This window comes from Cibotium barometz, chromosome 30 (assembly GCF_041138505.1).
Source record: "Cibotium barometz isolate CiBa-2024 chromosome 30, ASM4113850v1, whole genome shotgun sequence".
NCBI lineage: Eukaryota > Viridiplantae > Streptophyta > Polypodiopsida > Cyatheales > Cibotiaceae > Cibotium > Cibotium barometz.
In genome coordinates, this window is record NC_141075.1 from 6,379,565 (window position 1) to 6,397,066 (window position 17,502).

Sequence of the window (17,502 nt, forward strand, 5' to 3'; positions counted from 1 at the left end):
ATTCCCTGGGAGTTGTCTTTGAAGGATGAGACACAATGGGTGATGGCCAAATTATACTATAAAATTCAATATTGAAAATTATATACATGACCTCTATATGTGCGATTGCGGATAGTGTAGTCTATAAAAATGGATATGTGCAATTTTATCTTCCACTACTACTTGGTCGCATAGACAAATTCATAATTTCATGTCTAAAGCAATGGAATGCATGTGGAAAACCAAGCCGATAGAAAAGGGCCACGTTTGTTAAGGCAAGAGCTCATATGTTCACCCAAAATGCATGGTGGGCTCAATGTCCTTAATATATATACCTAGATGAATCCAGGAACATGCCCAAATTCACCTTTTAGGAACGTGCATGTTATATACTCATGGTAGTCAACCCACAAGACTATATAACTATCAACTCCATTATGCATAGTATGGACTAGATACTACGACATCCCCACTAACATCATCAGTGCCCAATAGTGGGAGTAGAACTCTGTATCAAGATATGCATTCACACACACACACACACACACACACACACACAAGAGCATATATTCACACAAAGGCCTTCGTACTAAGTTTCTCTCAAACCTCCGAAGATGCAGGGCACACTCAGCCATAATGAAGCCTAGCACTAAGGGAAGTAGCAAATAGAAAGAATTAGTACAGCAAATAAGTAGTTCATCATCATATACTGGCAAGGAAGGCCACTCTTCTACGTGGCAAGCCATGGGCACGCATGTTGGGAGCTATGTGCACTAACATGAATACAGATGCATATCCCCATTGGATTATTAATTATGATGATTTAGTCTTTTGGGCGTTTCTCCGGTCGCATTCCAAGCTCTTCATATTCAACTGCTCTTATTCAAGATTTGCAAGCTATATACTATGTCATCTACAATGGTCCGGTAAGCCTCCAAATGAGGGTAACTCAATGTTGCTACAGAGTATTCATTGGAGCACGGTATTTGATCAACCACTTGCTCTGTCTCATCCAAGAAAGGCCAAAGGCCTACAATCCATCTACATTGGGGATTCGTCATGTGCATAACATTATGGATAAAAATGGTTATGTTTTCACCTTTCGACAAGCTGTCCGGCAACGTAATTTGGGATGCATCAGAGACCAATCTGGAGAATCATTACGGAAATGATACGGCCATTTCAACCAGTCCCAATGCTTAGGACGACAAAGATACTTCAAGATTAGTGTTTTGATAGGCAACGTCCAAGATATACTCCTGTCCCTTTTTACCAATTGTCTACGGCCAAGGCGTACAGGTTGCTCTTACCACCTCTATGAATTGAGAATCATGCAAATCGCCTCTAGCATATCTTGCTTGGTGGAAAGCTACATTGAAAAGAATTTGGAAGAGCGGATTTTCCCTCAAGGAAAGACTATTCTTATGGAGATGTCTGGTTGGGGTATCCGCGGTGGAAACTCTTTTGGCATTAAGGCATATTGCCACTGCATCTTGTAGGTGGTGCTCCCATCCTGGAGAGCCAGCACCTCACTTTCTTCAGTATTGCTTTCACTCTCAGGGTTGTTTTAAAGATCTGTCTGGACACCTTTGGGCTTGTTTTCTTGGGAGGCGTTTCAGGCAAATGTTTTGGCTTTTTGGTTGCCTTTCTTCTCCACTGTCAGATTATACACACTTCCTTGACTAGACTAGATTATGGGCATTGTACGCCATCTGCTATGCTCGGAATCGTGTGCCTTTCTGCGGTGATAATGTTCAGCTCTTTGCTTACTTCAGGAGAGCCCTTTTACAATCCCTTCAAGATTCTCATAAATCGGAGGGCTTTCCTTCAAACAACTAAAAGTGTTTTCCCACTGTTTCTGGAACTAAGTAGTAAGTGCCCCACTTTGGGTCAGCTATGAATGTACATTGTTTTTCTCTATGAGACATTGGTTTCACTAAAAAAAAGTTTGTATGTAAGTATGTATGGGAAGCCAAAAAATTTGGTGATAGATATCTGCAGTATCTCGCCTTTTGGGCCTTCTGCGTCAATATGTGTGTCTCGGTACAAAAGGTATGCCTGATCAAAATGTGCACGTATCTGGGTAAAAAAGCATGCTTAATACGAAAAAAACAAACAAAAAAAAAGAGCAGAATACAAAGACCTGCTTAACACAGGGAAACAGACGAAAGAAGCAGCAAAATAAGATTGTCATAACCTAGTAATCCTACAACATGAAAACCATAAGAATTGTTATAAAAAAAACAGATCTTTGTAGAATCTAGGCACCTGCATGTTCAGGTCACGTGCTAGAAAACTAATTTTTGTAACGTAGAAGAGAAAAGATTGTGATTGCCCTAGCACGTCTTTTCAAGCCGCTACACCTGTGAGGAATCTAGCTTGACACCAGGCCACATTTGGCCTTAGCATTGTGATAAACATGATGTTCTGTTCGACAGTGTGAAAGAGACAAATTTTGCTTAAAATTATTGCCTTTCTTCAGTATCAGTCTGTATCAACTGTAATGCGGTCTTTTCACCTTTTTCAAAGCCGAACAAATAAGGATGTTCTTACCCCTGTTGGACCTACATCTTGCAGTCACTTTAGACCATGCATAAATATAGGGAAGGCCCCCTCCCTGGCTCTCATTCCATCTCACGTTCTCATTCACTAAAAGACTCCATTCCTGTAGATATCCTCATCACCAACCTTCCTTAAGAAGTAACGCTAAAGCCCTTGAACTACCAAAAAGATGCCCGTCCAATAAAAAGATACACAGAGACAGATTCTGAATACTCATGTGTGCTTGCGTGCAAAAAGAATATCTGCAATTGCTTTGGAAAAGGTATCATTTGCTAACGAATAGGAAGTTCTACCTTGAGAAAGAAAATGCTTCTGATGCCTTTTGTCCTTCCTGCAAACCCAGGGACATTCGTGATGACCAAAGAGCTCAGAAAACCTGAGAACTTCTTTGCCATCTTCCTCATATAGCACAGGCAAATCAAACCTAGATGAAATTTTGGGAGCATCCACCTCCTGTAAAACACAAACACAACAAGCACAAAAACTTGCCCTCGATCTCACTCAGCACTTTCTCAGGTAAGGCATTGCAAGTCCCAAGAGGCAAGACAGCAGTTCTTCAAGAACAAAGTCTGACCTTTGAAGCAGGAAATGAAACCTTAAAATTCATAAACATTCCTATCTGCAGTTTCACATTATATAGCAATAATGCACTTTCTTTGCATTCCATCAAAACTTTGAGCTCATATTTACTGTACTCTGAACTTTGAGCAAGAAATTATTAATCCCCTTACCACACTGCCAGATTCCTACATACACATTGCCTTCCTGAATGTAGCCCTTTTCTTGTGCTACCTATCCTCCTGCATGAAGGGTGAAATGGTCTAAAGTACAAAAAATTCTCTATAAAACCCCACCACCCACCCCCCCCCCCCCAAAAAAAAAAAAACAAATCTCTGCACTATCTGACCGTAACATGCCCAACTGTACTTCACCAAGTCAGGTATGAATACTATTTGGACACCATCTCATAAATGATTAACACTTAAAACACTGTATGAAATGGAAACAGCACAAAACCCAGACAATGCTGAAAATGAAACTTTGCACAATGACACCACACTGGAGCCAGAACCAATCGCCACCCCCCCCCCAATACCAAGCATATTGTTGGTGTATTTTGTTTTGTACAATGTTCCACGGGCTCTGAAGCCTGATTTACCATGAACAAAAGTAGTACGAATACACGTACCAAACAATATTTTCAGTGATGATTCCGTCAATGTAGAGCCTTACAAGCAACTCCCCACCTCTCACTGGAGTGAAGCAATCTTGAAACAAGTGTGCCGGGTCCACACGCGTCACTGGTGTGCCCATACTGGCACCTGGATTGCAGCCTCATCGTGAGGCAAATGCTGAAAATGAAGAACTAGCACCGGAAGTCACTCCCAGGCACAAATCCAAGCAGCAATTGGGTGGTTGTACAAGAATTTATGTCGCATAAACATCAATGGACTGGTCACGGGCGCCGCCCACAAGCACAAAAAGGCACTGTAAATGCTCGGAACAGCCCTAAATTCGCTGACCAGCCCCACGAAGGAATTGACCAGCTCAAAACAGGCTGGCCAGCAACATGTGTATCAGCTATACAACCGCCACAGCTGATAATGTGGCAGCCATACATATATCGGCCTGCTTAAGTAGTTGGAAAAAAAGCAGAGACAGGGGTAGCAGGACATCCTTCTGATGAGGATCACAGATACGTGCTCGGTTGCCAAATAGCCACGGAGCTCTCGAGACTCGTTCAGCAAAACCACCGCCCAACAAAATAGCTAAAATTGGTACAGCATCACTCGACGTCATGGCCCTATATCAAAATATATTACTGGAAGTGCCTCTGCCATTGCTCAACCTTTAAACAAGTAAGTGTTGGTGTTGATGGTGGACAGTTATATCACCATGCTGGTGTTTCGAAGGCCCAAAGAAGCCAGATCAAGAATAGAGGATAGAGGTAGAAGCAAAGGTATATACATAAAGGGCACCCTTTCAAGCAGAGCAGTGTAACAAAGACATAGAATGGTTGGCAACAGACAAGAGAAAAGTTTTAGCAATCACAGCTTATCAAAAGCTCAACATACTTAAGTACTTAGCCTATCCCCCAGAGATGTTCCTAGTACTATACCAACGGATTTATAAGCAGATGGAGAAGTTTTTTTTTTAAAATATTTCTGCTTCTTCAACACGGAACATGTCACATACACCAGAACCATCTAGAGCTTGATGAGCTTAATGATCTTGATGACCTACTGATGAAAATCAAAAATGGGCCAGCACTACTGAAGAGGATAAGGATTTAGAGGAGGTGATAAGAAGAAGAGCTCGGAGAAGCCAAGCAAGAATGACGAAGATAATAACTCAAAGAAAGGCAAGGGCAATGAGCAACAACAACCAAGAAACAAGGAAGATTCGTAAAAAGGCAAAGGCAACAGAAAAGTGGAGGAAGCTATTGAGAACTTTCAAGAGCTGCATATAGATATCTCTCTGTTGCCAAACCCATCAGGCATATGCTCCAAACTGGAACGGGCCGTTCCCAACATGGGAACGACAGTTTCGGAATGGGAACAGCCACTCCCATGTTGGGAACGGCCCCTTCCCTGTACAGGAAAACGCGGTAAAAAACTGCCGACTTGCTTGTGCACGAGGCTTCCGCTTCGCCGTCGATTCCTTGCTTGTCCTCCCCACGTGCCAAAGCACATGAGGTCTTATAAATAGGACCACCGCCTCAATTGGGGGAAATTTTCAAATTGGGGCAATTGGGCCTCCCAATTTTCCCCATTTGCAACATTGCTCCAATCTCTCCTAATTTTCTTGAACTTTGGAATCTCGAATTCTCAATGCCCCTTCGAGATTGAAATTTCTAAATGATCTCTATTTTATTTTTTTCAGAAGGGGATCTAGGATGGCCTCTAGCTCACAACCCTAGGGTCGAACTTCCAACAGGGGCGAGAAGTGGAGTTGGTGGAATGAGATTGACAGTGGGCCTCCTTCCTCAGGAGGTGGAGCCAGGCCATGGACTTGTCGTTTGTGTGAAATGACAAAGGCAAGTGGCGCCAATCGTGTCCCAGCTCATTTGCCTCATGAGCCAGGCTAGGAAATCAAGTTCTGCCCAAATGTGAGTGCAGAGAAATGGCAAGAGTTGCTAGATTCTGCATCATCAGCTATTGGCCGCTCCTCTCCCTACACTCCTCCATCTTCAGAGACACTACGAACCACATTGCTTGCAAAGAAAAAGAAAGTGATAGAGTCTGCAAAACAGAAAATGTCCAGCATCAGTGGCAAAGGAATGGTGTCACTTTGATTGCGGATGGATGGAGTGACACGCGGTCCAAGTCTATATATAGCATGGTTGCCTACTCCCATGGTCAAGCGTATTTTATATTCTCCCATGATGCTTCTAATACTAGGAAGGGTGCTGATGTTTTGGCTGTTGAATGGTCCCGTGGTGTGGAATTTGTTGGACCTGAGCATGTCATACACTTTGTGGTGGATGGGGAGAAGGCTAATAGGGCTGCTAGAATCAAGCTGCAAGAAAGGTATCCACACACTACTTTCTCAGCTTGCATGTCTCATTGTTTGAACAACTTGCTGAAAGACACTGGCAAGTTACCTTAGGTTGGGCCTATCATTGAGAAGGGCAACAAAATACTGACTTTTGTCACAAGGCACCAATACGTTCTCTCAAAGTTTTGCAAAAGGTCCGACAAGGATCTTTTGAAGTATGTGGAAACTCGTTTTGCCTATAACTTCTTGATGCTTGACTGCCTTAATATACGCTCCGGTGCACTAAGGCAGCTTGTGTTCAACAAGTACGAGGGAAGTCCTCTCTCTTGCACTAAAGCAAGCAAAACTTGCAAGGAGGATTGTGAGAGCAGGGATTTTTGGGAGGAGGGAGAAGTGAGGCGCATCAATGCTGTGGTGGACCCCATAATGAAGATGTTGACACTCATTGATGTGCTAGAGCCATGCATCGGCAAGGTGTATGAGGGCATGGACAAGATGGTGGAAAAGCTAGCAGTGCTGGAGCCTAATGCAGAGAGGTATCAGATATTACGATAGGTTTGTCAAGAGAGATGGGAATTGGGATACGCATCACTCTCCTATGCATGCAACTGCTTTTGTGTTAGACCCTGAGTTTCAGGGGTGTTTTCAAGAGAGTGATAATGAGGTGCAGGAAGGATGCGAGATGTAACTATTTGGCCCTCCTAGCTCTATTTCACATGATGAAACCCATGCCCGGACACCAGACAGGTGGAAGAAGACTTGGGGACAGGATCCATAAGGTTTGATTAAGAAAAAGTACCATTCTTGGTCAAAAAGCAAGAAAAAGCACAAAGTCAAACAGGGTTGACCGCGAGCCAAGGGCACCATTGGAAAGAGGAGACTGAGCCAGACCAAAAAGCTAAAAGCCGCTTTTTCAAAAAGCAACTCCAAGGCCAAAGAGCAAGGCCCTGCAGCTAGAAAAGCAATACAAGAACTTTTGAGTAAAGTTGAGTAATATTTTACTATTAAAAAGACCAAAAGCAAAGTATAAGGCAAAAAAGCAAAAGCATCACTTTTTGGTAAAAAGCAAGGCTTCTCCAAGTATAAAAGAAGCATGAGCCAATTATAGAGAAAAGAAGAGATAGCAAAGGAAGTGTTAGACAATTGGTGAGCGAAGCTGCGCTTCCCCCCCTACTCGTCATTGCTGCCTTCGCCCCCCCCTCTCAGTCTTCCTTTGCCGCCCTGCTCGCGCCTGCACCCCCTCCCCTTTGCCGCACATCTACCCCCCCTCTGTCCTACCCACCTACGCCCCCCTTCCCTCCCCTGCTCCCACCTTCGCCCCCTCATGCTCCCGCCTGTGCTCCTATCCGCCTACGCCCTCCTTCTCTCCCCTTGCCTCCACCTTCGCCCCCCCCCCTGTTCCCACCTGCGCCCCCCCCCTTTTTCGGCCGTCTGTCCCCCCTCAGTCTTGCCCGCCAGCGCCGCCCCCCCTTGTATCCCCCTACTCCCACCTCTCTCTCTCTCTCCCACCTCCATAGTGTAGCCCCCCGTCCCACATGATATTGTGTCCCTTCAGTATACTTCACTATAGTCTTACAAGCGAGGAGAGAAGGCAAGAAGGCCTTCTATCGAGATGGTCGGGTCATCATTGATGGCCGGCCCATGGATTAGCGGTTTGGGGCCTATGGGACACAGACCAGGCCACTGACAGAGATACACATGGCAGTATGGAACCGTAATGGTTCACTATGGGTGCAGCCTAGACGACTGGAGCATGTTATGGTGGGGAGAGACATCATACTTCTGACAGAGACACATCAGAGCCCAGAGAGAGGGCTACCTCGAGTAGAGGGATTCCACTGGGAGTCACCATACAAGAGGACCACACGCCAGGGTACCTCGAGAGGGTCGGGGGGAGTAGTAGTCCTATTCAGACGGGAGCTACAGGGGAGACTGAGAGTGGTAGCACAGGATCCAGAGGCCAGATACATGTGGATCAGCATACAGCTCTCACAGGACAGGGTTATATACATAGCTCTATGTTACTTTTCTCCATCAAGATCCTCCTATGTCATTACAGAGGACATGCCACAGGAGGAGGAGACAGGAGCCTTGCCATACACTTGTCTGTCAGAGGAGATTATGCATTATTCTATACTAGGGGAAGTATTTCTTACGGGCGACTTCAATGCCCACACACAGAGTAGACAGTGTGAGGTGTATGACTATGATGACATGGAGATCCTCCACCATGTGGATCCAGAGGAGATAGGGGCTAGTCAGGCATCAGAGGACACTGGACCAAACAGAGGACATTATGGGGACCACTTACTAGAGTTGGGAGCCAGGCATCGTCTCGTTATTTATAACGGGATGCTACAGTGGCCGGGATCAGGAGGGCTGACATGCTTCCCACATGGGGGTCATACACGGACCGGAGGCACGGTGGTAGATTACATTATGGGGTCTTTGGAGGCATCACAGCTTGTCACCTCATTCTCCATTCCACCTCGTCCTATTGGGGCAGATCATACAACTGGCAGAGTAGAGGATGGGCTCCTACTCATGGATCCCCTGGCACCTATGGATACCATTACAGCCCAGCTGGCATCACTCCTACACACGGCTGCATTACAGAGCTTCCCACATCGTGTACACTCAGGAGAGCCTGCGAGACCTGGGACTATGCCGCAAAACAAATGGTATGATGACGAGTGCAGAGCCCTATACTCACGGCTCCGCATACAGAGAGCCTTGGGAGCCATCACAGAGCAGGAGTCGAGGAGAGAGATGAGGAGACTTACTCGCCGCAAAAGACGGGCTTTCGCAGAGATACAGGAGCTAGAGATCTTTCATTTCTTCATGAGTAGAGATAGCCCTATCTCATGGCGGCACTTCAGAGAGCCCCGGACCCCGACACCTATTGCAGACCCACAGACATGGCACACATATCCAGAGGGCCTATACCATGCCCCACAGCAGCCACCTATACCTCAGCCATAGGAGCCTCGACCTACCACAGCTAGCTTCTTTACCCACTCCATGGTACAGGAAGCTATCCGCCGCCTACAGCATGGACGGGCCGCCGACCATATGGACCTGCAGGGTGAGCATCTCATATATGCAGTAGATTCTTTAGCTCCTTTTCTTGCACACCTGTTTAACAGGGCAAGGTTTGCCTGCGGAGTGGACGATGCACACCATTGTGCCGATTCACAAAACAGGGGATATGCTCGATCCGAGCAACTACAGGACGGTTATGGTTGGCCACGTGCTGGCCAAACTCTATGGTGCAGTGCTGGAGCAAGAGCTTACCTTATATGCTGAGCGAGCAGGTTTACGCTCATCAGGGCAGGCAGGCTTCAGGAGAGCTTTCTCTACCACTGACCATGTATTCACTTTGAGATGTATGACTGATCAGGCCAGAGTCAGGAAGAGAAAGCTCTATTGCCGCTTTGTGGATTTCCGCAAGGCATTTGACACAGTACCACGAGAGAGGCTCTTTCAGCGCCTGCAGTCTCTTGGCATACCAGCAGATATGACATGGGGCATCTATGCATTATATGAGCAGGTTTTTGGGCGAGTCAGATGTCCAGGAGGTATGTCCGAGACTATTGCTAGCACCATTGGTGTGAAGCAAGGATGCCCACTTTCCCCCACGCTATTTGGGTTATACATTGATGAGGTGGCTAACTTCATTACACGGGGAGGCGGAGATGGAGTTGATTTAGCAGGTACCTCAGTACATATTATGCTCTATGCTGATGATATTGTATTAGTGTCTGAGTCTCTCCAGGTGGTCTACAGCAGCATCTACATGCACTCGATGATTTCTGCACACAGAGGGGTCTTACTATGAACCTTGGAAAAACCAAGGTTATGGTCTTTCATACATCGAGACAGGGCAGGAGTCAGCTGACATTCACTCTCGCAGGATGCGAGGTGGAGGTGGTGACTCATACGTGTACCTAGGGGTTACCTTCTCTGCAGCAGCCACACACTTCACCATGGGTTCAGCAACCAGAGCTAGATTGACACGGGATATGCAGCATTGGCTATGCTAGAGAGACAGTGCCACCAGGCACATTTTCAGGAGCCCCGGACAAAGGGGTGGCTATTTGACACATTAGTCACACCGGCATTGATGTATGGAGCAACGGTATGGGCGCCAGGCCTTGCTACCCATTGGTGGACACAGATAGAGAGACCACAGGCCCTCATGATGGCACGCATGATACGCAGCAAACCGTTAGTACCTCATGACATTATCCAAGCAGAGTTTGCTGCGCCTCCTATGATGGTAGAGGCCATATTTCATACTATATGCCTGCTAGACAGATTCAGAGAGATGCCCACAGGACAGATTGTCATACAGAGCTTTTCTGGCATCTAGACAGCTGGCTGAGGCAAGAGACAGAGGATCATGGTATGCACAGGTCACACATTGGTTCTCACAGCATGGCCTAGACATGGATCATCTACCACCATTCCAGTATGACAGGGATGCACCACATATCCGTCTCTCTCATAGTGAGAGGAACAGAGTATTGAGACAGGATCTATGGCAGCTCTATACACGAGAGACATGGATATCGCCTACACAACCTCTTCCACCGAAGATGCTATACTACAGAGATCACTTCATGAGTATCACTGATGATGGATTTTATAGAGAGGCTAAATACATGGAGGGCTTTTTACCACACGACGGCTCCCGAGTGGCTATCGGTCAGCTCAGAGTTTCATCACACCGATTGGAGATTGAGACTGGCAGAGCAGCACGGATCCCCGGAGAGGAGAGGGTATGCAGATTGTGTAGAGAGGAGGTGGAGAGTGAGGAGCATTATGTATGCAGATGCAGAGCATATACAGCCATGAGAGAGAGAGATCCCATTTTATTCAGAGAGCCACATTCCCTACGCCAGATCTTTGAGGCAGCAGACCAGCGCATACTGGGGAGATACATTCTAGACATACAGCGCCACAGAGAGACATTATTACAGGCTCAGACAGCTCCAGAGGGGGGGCGACAGACAGATTACTACATTTTTTCAAAGATCCATACCCCTCCCAGCCCCTACACGGCAGGGAATTACTCTCCAGAGAGCAGAGACACTTAGAGCCCGCACGAGACAGAGGACACCTGGCTTTTGGACACCACGCCTATACCAGAGAGAGATGACAGAGATCAGAGCTCAGTTTCACAGAGAGGGTGCGCAGCGACTGGCTCGCTTCAGAGCACACCCACGCATGTTCTTCAGGGAGCTGTGGACACCCCCTTCACTGATGTATACCATTTTATACCCCCAGTATGGTACAGGATGGAGCTAGCTAGGTTGCATATCATGATTGTATACTCCATGCATATAGCTTTGCATTCTCTTAGTAGTAGAGCTCTATCCCTGCACACCCAGATTCAGCTTTTTTGTTCAGTACTTTTTCATTTTGTTGGGATGACAGAGGATACCCCATACAGGTACTCCGATTTGTCTCATAGGCGGAGTTCGGTCTTTTGGAAGACGTTAATAAAATCTTTCTTTTCTTTTTTCTTTCTCTCTCTCTCTCCTCCCCCCACACCCAACGCTTGTGCCTCTTGTCTTGTCGCCTCCTCTTCTTTCCGTTGTCATCCGCAACGCCCTCAGCGTGTGCGCTTTTCTTTATTTTCATCAAGTTTTGGCCTCTTCTCGTCTTCGCACCCAGGAGGACTCCATGGCAACCGCTTGTCTCCCCCGGCTGAGGCCGCTGTTACCTGCCTTTCGTTTTCTGAAGCGGACCTGCAGCTTCTCGCTGCGAGACTGTTGCATCCCTAGAGGCCTCCACTTCTGTGTGGTAGCTGGGCTCACCACTGAAGCCGTGGAGGCTAGGGTGGTTGTTTGTGGAGTGATAGTCTTCTTAGGGCACTCCCTAGAAGTGTCCTTTTGTATGACAAAAGAAACACCTACCCTCCTCCTTGTACTGAGCTCTCTCCTCAGTACTCAATTTAACACCGGTCTTGCCTGCCTGAGCTTTCTGGTCTGGAGTAAGCTTGGACGCATTGGTCGAGTTCTTGGAGCCAGAGGCTCCCGTGCTCTATCGTGGGAAAAACCCCGTCTAGTTCTAGTTTTCCCCCCGAGGCAGATGCCTTGGGAGTGGCAGCCTGGGAAGTCTTAGACTTTCCGCCATTATGCTTCATTTTGGCACTCTACGCAAGCGAGAGTGCGTCTTCGAAGGTGGCTGGCCTAAACATACGCACCTTCCATTGGATTTGCGTGTCCAAGGCATAAAGGAACTGCCCTTGTCCTTGTCAGATAATGTCACGACGCTGTGAATTTGTGCAGCATAAGTGTGAGCATGGTGGTAGGTGAGCAAGACTTTTTTTTTTATGTTCACACTAGGGGACAAGGGGACAAGGGGACAAAAGTTTTAAAAAACTAAAAAAACCCCATGTGTGGAGGGGACAAGGTGACAAAGGTTTAGAGCCTTTAAAATTAAGAAAAACCTTTCGAAGTGAATCGTGGCCTTTTTAGGGGAGCCCACGCTATTATTGGAGGTGGCTTTTTGGAGAGTCGGGCTGGATGCTGCACGTGGAGGAGGGGCTGGCAGGAGACAAGGGCGCAGGTGTTTTTATTCTCTCTCTCTGGCAACAGGCGGGCTGCAAAAAACGCAAGCTGTATTGCTCACGGGCTGGACAGAGAGGCAGTCATCAGCAGGTTGGCAGGTGGGTACTGGACAAGAGACTTCTCTCTCCCTCCCTCTCTCTCTCTCTCTCTCTCTCTCTCTCTCTCTCCAAACCTGTGTCGCCTCCCTCTCCCGCCTGCTCTGTCTCTCTCTCTCTCTCTCTCTCTCTCTCTCTCTCTCTCTCTCTCTCTCTCTCTCTCTCTCTCTCTCTCTTTACCTTTACCCTTCTTGGCGACCTCTATCCACTTCTCCGCTTCATCCATCTTCTTTTGCGTCTTGGTGATGACTTCCACCCATGAGGACGCCTTGTGCGAAGGAAGAAGCGGGCCTTCCTTGCTCAGCTAGAGCAGGAATTATACCAGCTGTTCTTGAGCCAGGATTCGAGGGAGGCTTGGCGTCTGTTTCATGAGTCCTCCCCTGCTTTGGCCATCACTTCTACAGAGGTCTGGGGTAGTTATGCAGCATCTCTATATACAGTTCCTGGACAGACACCTTTTCCTGACCCGCCAGCACCATGCCCACAGACATGTACTTTCTTTACCGCAGAGATGGTAAGGAAGGCCATTGATAGGATGAAGACTGGGAGAGCATATGATCACGATGGATTGGTTGCTGAGCACTTTATTCATGCGAGAGACATGCTGGCAGAGCTGATGTTCAATCGTGCTATGTGCGAAGGCTTACCCGAGACTTGGAGTAGGTCCACCATCGTGCCTATCTTCAAGTCAGGGGACCCTATGCAGCCAGGGAATTATCGCACTATTATGATTGGTCACACACTAGCACGATTGTATGCATCCATTCTTGAGCAGCAGTTGAGTAGATGGGCAGAGAGAGTTGGCATTCGAGCAGAGGGACAGGCAGGGTTCAAGAGAGGTTTCTCTACTCTTGACCACATCTTGACTTTGCGGGCCATTATTGAGGAGGGCAAGTCGCATGGGCGACGGATTTATTGTAGCTTTGTGGACTTCCGCAAAGCATTTGATACAGTGCCCAGAGCCAGATTGATGAGGCGATTACAGGAGATGGGGGTACCCACAGAGCTCATATGGGAAATTATGGCTTTATACAGATCAGTTTTGCAGGACAGGTACGCACCCCAGAAGGGGTCTCTACTTTGGTTCACTCCACTATAGGAGTGAAGCAAGGTTGCCCGTTATCTCCTTCACTGTTTGGTATGTATGTGGATGAGGCTTCTGACTACATTGAGAGATTGGGGGACAGAGGAGCCCCAGCTAGCAGGTACATGGATCCCACTATTGTTATATGCTGATGATATTGTGTTGATCTCTGACTCCCCTGAGGGTATGCAGCGTCATTTGGATGCTTTACATGAGTTTGCACATGATAGTGGATTGTCTGTCAACCTTGGCAAAACCAAGGTTATGGTGTTTAACACCACGCCACAGTGGGTTAGGCGATCAGCTTCCACATTTACATATGGGCAGGAGATTGTGGAGTATACATATGCATATACATATCTTGGGGTAGTATTCAGTGGGCCAGTGTTTTCGATGAGGAGAGCAGCAGAGACTAGATTGACTAGAGCACATGCAGCCCTGGGTGGTTTGGAGAGGATGTGTTCGCAGGTTCAGTTTCAGGAACCTCGAACGAAACTCTGGCTTTTTGACACTCTAGTGACATCAGCTATGCTTTATGGAGTGCAGATATGGGGACCTTCAGTGGGCCATCACAGCGCAGGCGGGTGGAGAGGTATGGAGAGGCCTTTGGTATCTATGATTGCTAGGCTTATTAGAGCCAAGGCTGTGGTACCTCATGAGATTATTCGAGCAGAGCTGGCGGCTGCCCCTCTGGTGATTGAGGCTCTTACGAGATCAGTCTCCTACATACATGGCTTGTGGGATCTCCCCCGAGACAGATATGCACGCCTCGCCCTGGAGTCCTCCCGACAGTTAGCTTTACAGGGAGACACGGCTAATTGGTATGGACAGATGACATCTTGGTTCCAGGCACATGGTTTTAGCATGGACAGATTGCCTCCCTTCCAGTATTCTCTGGAGGCACCCTCTCTCACTCTTACACGGACAGAGATTACCAGACTCATCCGTCAGGATTTAGTTCAGCTGGACATTAGGAGGACATGGATACAGCCGACTGAGGAGCTGGGCACGAAGATGGCTTTCTACAGAGAGCATTTTCTTCAGCTCACAGCAGATGGTTTTGTGATCAGACCCAGTTACATGGATGTACACTTGTCTCATGCAGTACGATGTGCTATTGGTCAGATTCGCACATCCTCACACCAGCTTGAGATTGAGATTGGCCGATATAGAGGTATACCAGCTGAGGCCAGGATATGCCGAGTATGCCATAGGGAGCCAGAGACAGAGCTACATTATATATGCCATTGTACTGCATACTATGAGATACGTGGTCATTTCCACTGTTTATTCAGAGAGGGTTTTGGACCACTTTCCAGAGTCATGGGGTACCAGGACCAGAGGTGTTTGGGATTGTTCTTGCTTGAGCTGCGGAGACATAGAGATAGCCTGCTTAGGCGCACAGAGAGCCAGACTCAGAGGCACATTACAGACTTCTTTAGTCCAGCCATCACTGCGCCAGATGGACCACAGCAGCAGCAGGACATGGATACCGCCCACACCAGGGGTACACTGATTGATCGTGCGATTGAGCTTGGGTGGTCCAGACGCCCACGACTACGGAGGAGGGCATCCCAGCATAGACGGAGGTTGCAGCGGCAGATTCGGATTATTCTTGCGAGGCATGCGGGACACCCAGTCAGGGTGCTGACCACAGAGGATATTGAGGAGATTCGCCAGTGTCCGATGCGGCACATATTATGAGATGGAGGTACCTCCATAGTGTACCTTCCAGTTCCAGTTTCATTTTCTAGGTGCCAGTAGTATCATCTTTATTTTTCATTTTCTGGGTTTTTTTTTTTTTTAAATCCAGACATTGTATCAGATCCACCATGATGTAACTTTTGGTCTCATAGGTCATTATGGCCTTTTGAAGACGTTAATATAACATTTCATTTCATTTCTCTCTTCGCTTCCTTCGCTTCCTTCGCCTCTGTCGCCTCCCGCCTGCTGCCCCTCTATCTTCGAACCTCTGTCGCCTTCCGCTTGCTGCCCTCTCTCTCTCTCTCTCTTCGAACCTGTGTCACCTCCCGCCTGCTGCCCCTCTATCTTCGAACCTCTGTCGCCTCCCGCCTGCTGCCCCCAGTATGGTACAGGATGGAGCTAGCTAGGTTGCATATCATGATTGTATACTCCATGCATATAGCTTTGCATTCTCCTAGTAGTAGAGATCCATCCCCTACACACCCAGATTCAGCTTTTTTTGTTCAGTACTTTTTCATTTTGTTGGGATGACATAGGATACCCCATACAGATACTCCGATTTGTCTCATAGGCCGAGTTCGGTCTTTTGGAAGACGTTAATAAAATCTTTCTTTCTTTCTTTCTCTCTTCGAGCCTCTGTCGCCTCCCGCCTACTGCCCTCTATCTCTCTTCGAACCTCTGTTGCCTCCCTCTCTCTCTTCAAACCTGTGTCGCCTCCCTCTCGGTACCCCATGAAATTATTAGAGCCGAGATGGGAGCACCATCGATCGTAGTCGAGGCTCTTGCCAGATCAGTGTCCTTCGTTCATAGCACCTGGGAGCTTCCCCGACAACGGTATGCACGACTTGCTTTAGAGTCCTCTCATCAGCTAGCCATGGAGGGAGACACTTCATGTGGGTATGCGCAGATATCATCCTGGTTTGAGCTCCACGGGTTCAGTTTAGACAAACTTCCACCCTTCCAGTACTCTCTGGAGGCACCCTCTCTCACCTTGACACATTCTGAGACTAGTAGAGTCATCAAACAGGACCTCATTCAGTTGGACACTAGGAGGACATTGCTAGAGCCCTCACAGGAGTTGGGGACGAAGATGGCTTTCCATAGAGACCATCTTCTCCGCACCACTGAGGATGGCTCTATACTTAGACCGAGCTACATGGATACCCATCTGTCTCATGGATTGAGGTGCGCCATTGGGCAGATCCGCACCTCCTCACATCAGTTAGAGATAGAGACAGGTAGATTTGGAGGCATACCTCCACGGGACAAGATTTGTTAGATTTGTTGGATAGAGCCAGAGACGGAGGAGCACTACATCTGTCGCTGCACAGCATATTATGAGATTCGAGGGCGCTACCATTGCCTTTTCAGAGAGGGATTTGGACCACTGGCTAGAGTCATGGACTATTGTGATCAGCGATGCTTGGGTTTTTCTCTCCTGGAGATCCGCAGGCTAAGAGAGTCCATTATCAGGAGCAGACGCCCGACTGGTAGGGAGTCCACACAGAGACAGATTACTGACTTCTTTAGAGGGACTACTCGGGAGGACAAACAGCCGATAGCCCAACAGCGGGCACCCCGTGGGACTCTAGTTGAGAGAGCTATCCAATTGGGCAGATCTAGACGCCCGAGGGTTCGCGGATCCTCACATCGGAGACGGTGCCTACACCGGAGGTTTCAGAGCATCGTTGCGAGGCATCGGGCTCGTCCGACCAAGCATCTCACTATGGCAGATATCCAGGCCATCCGGCAGAGACCCATGCTAGAGCTCCTAGGATGATTACGACTCCAGCCATATACTGTTGTACTCACTGTCACTTTTGTACTCCCCCATATTCATGTATTCATGTATCCATGTACTCATGTATCCATTTTGACTAGTAGCATTAGCTACCCACTCTCCCTAGTTGCTGCTTCCGGATGCCCCCTACTAATGTATTGTGGGGCTAGATACTTACCTTCAGTTCTTTCTTTTCTTTTCCAGACAGTGTATCAGATGTCA

The 17,502-nt window shown here is 47.6% G+C and overlaps 1 protein-coding gene across 5 annotated transcripts in view; it reads right to left on the bottom strand.

Annotated features, from left to right (window-relative positions):
• The window catches only part of LOC147621097 (transcription initiation factor TFIID subunit 1-like), a 249,499-nt gene that overhangs the window by 146,494 nt on the left and 85,503 nt on the right, over nt 1-17,502 (bottom strand). For all 5 annotated transcript variants that reach the window (XM_086823821.1, XM_086823825.1, XM_086823820.1 and 2 more), the window contains exon 6: nt 2,835-2,994. In XM_086823821.1, coding sequence (XP_086679947.1) covers nt 2,835-2,994 — 160 coding nt within the window. The remainder of the gene's footprint in view (nt 1-2,834; nt 2,995-17,502) is intronic.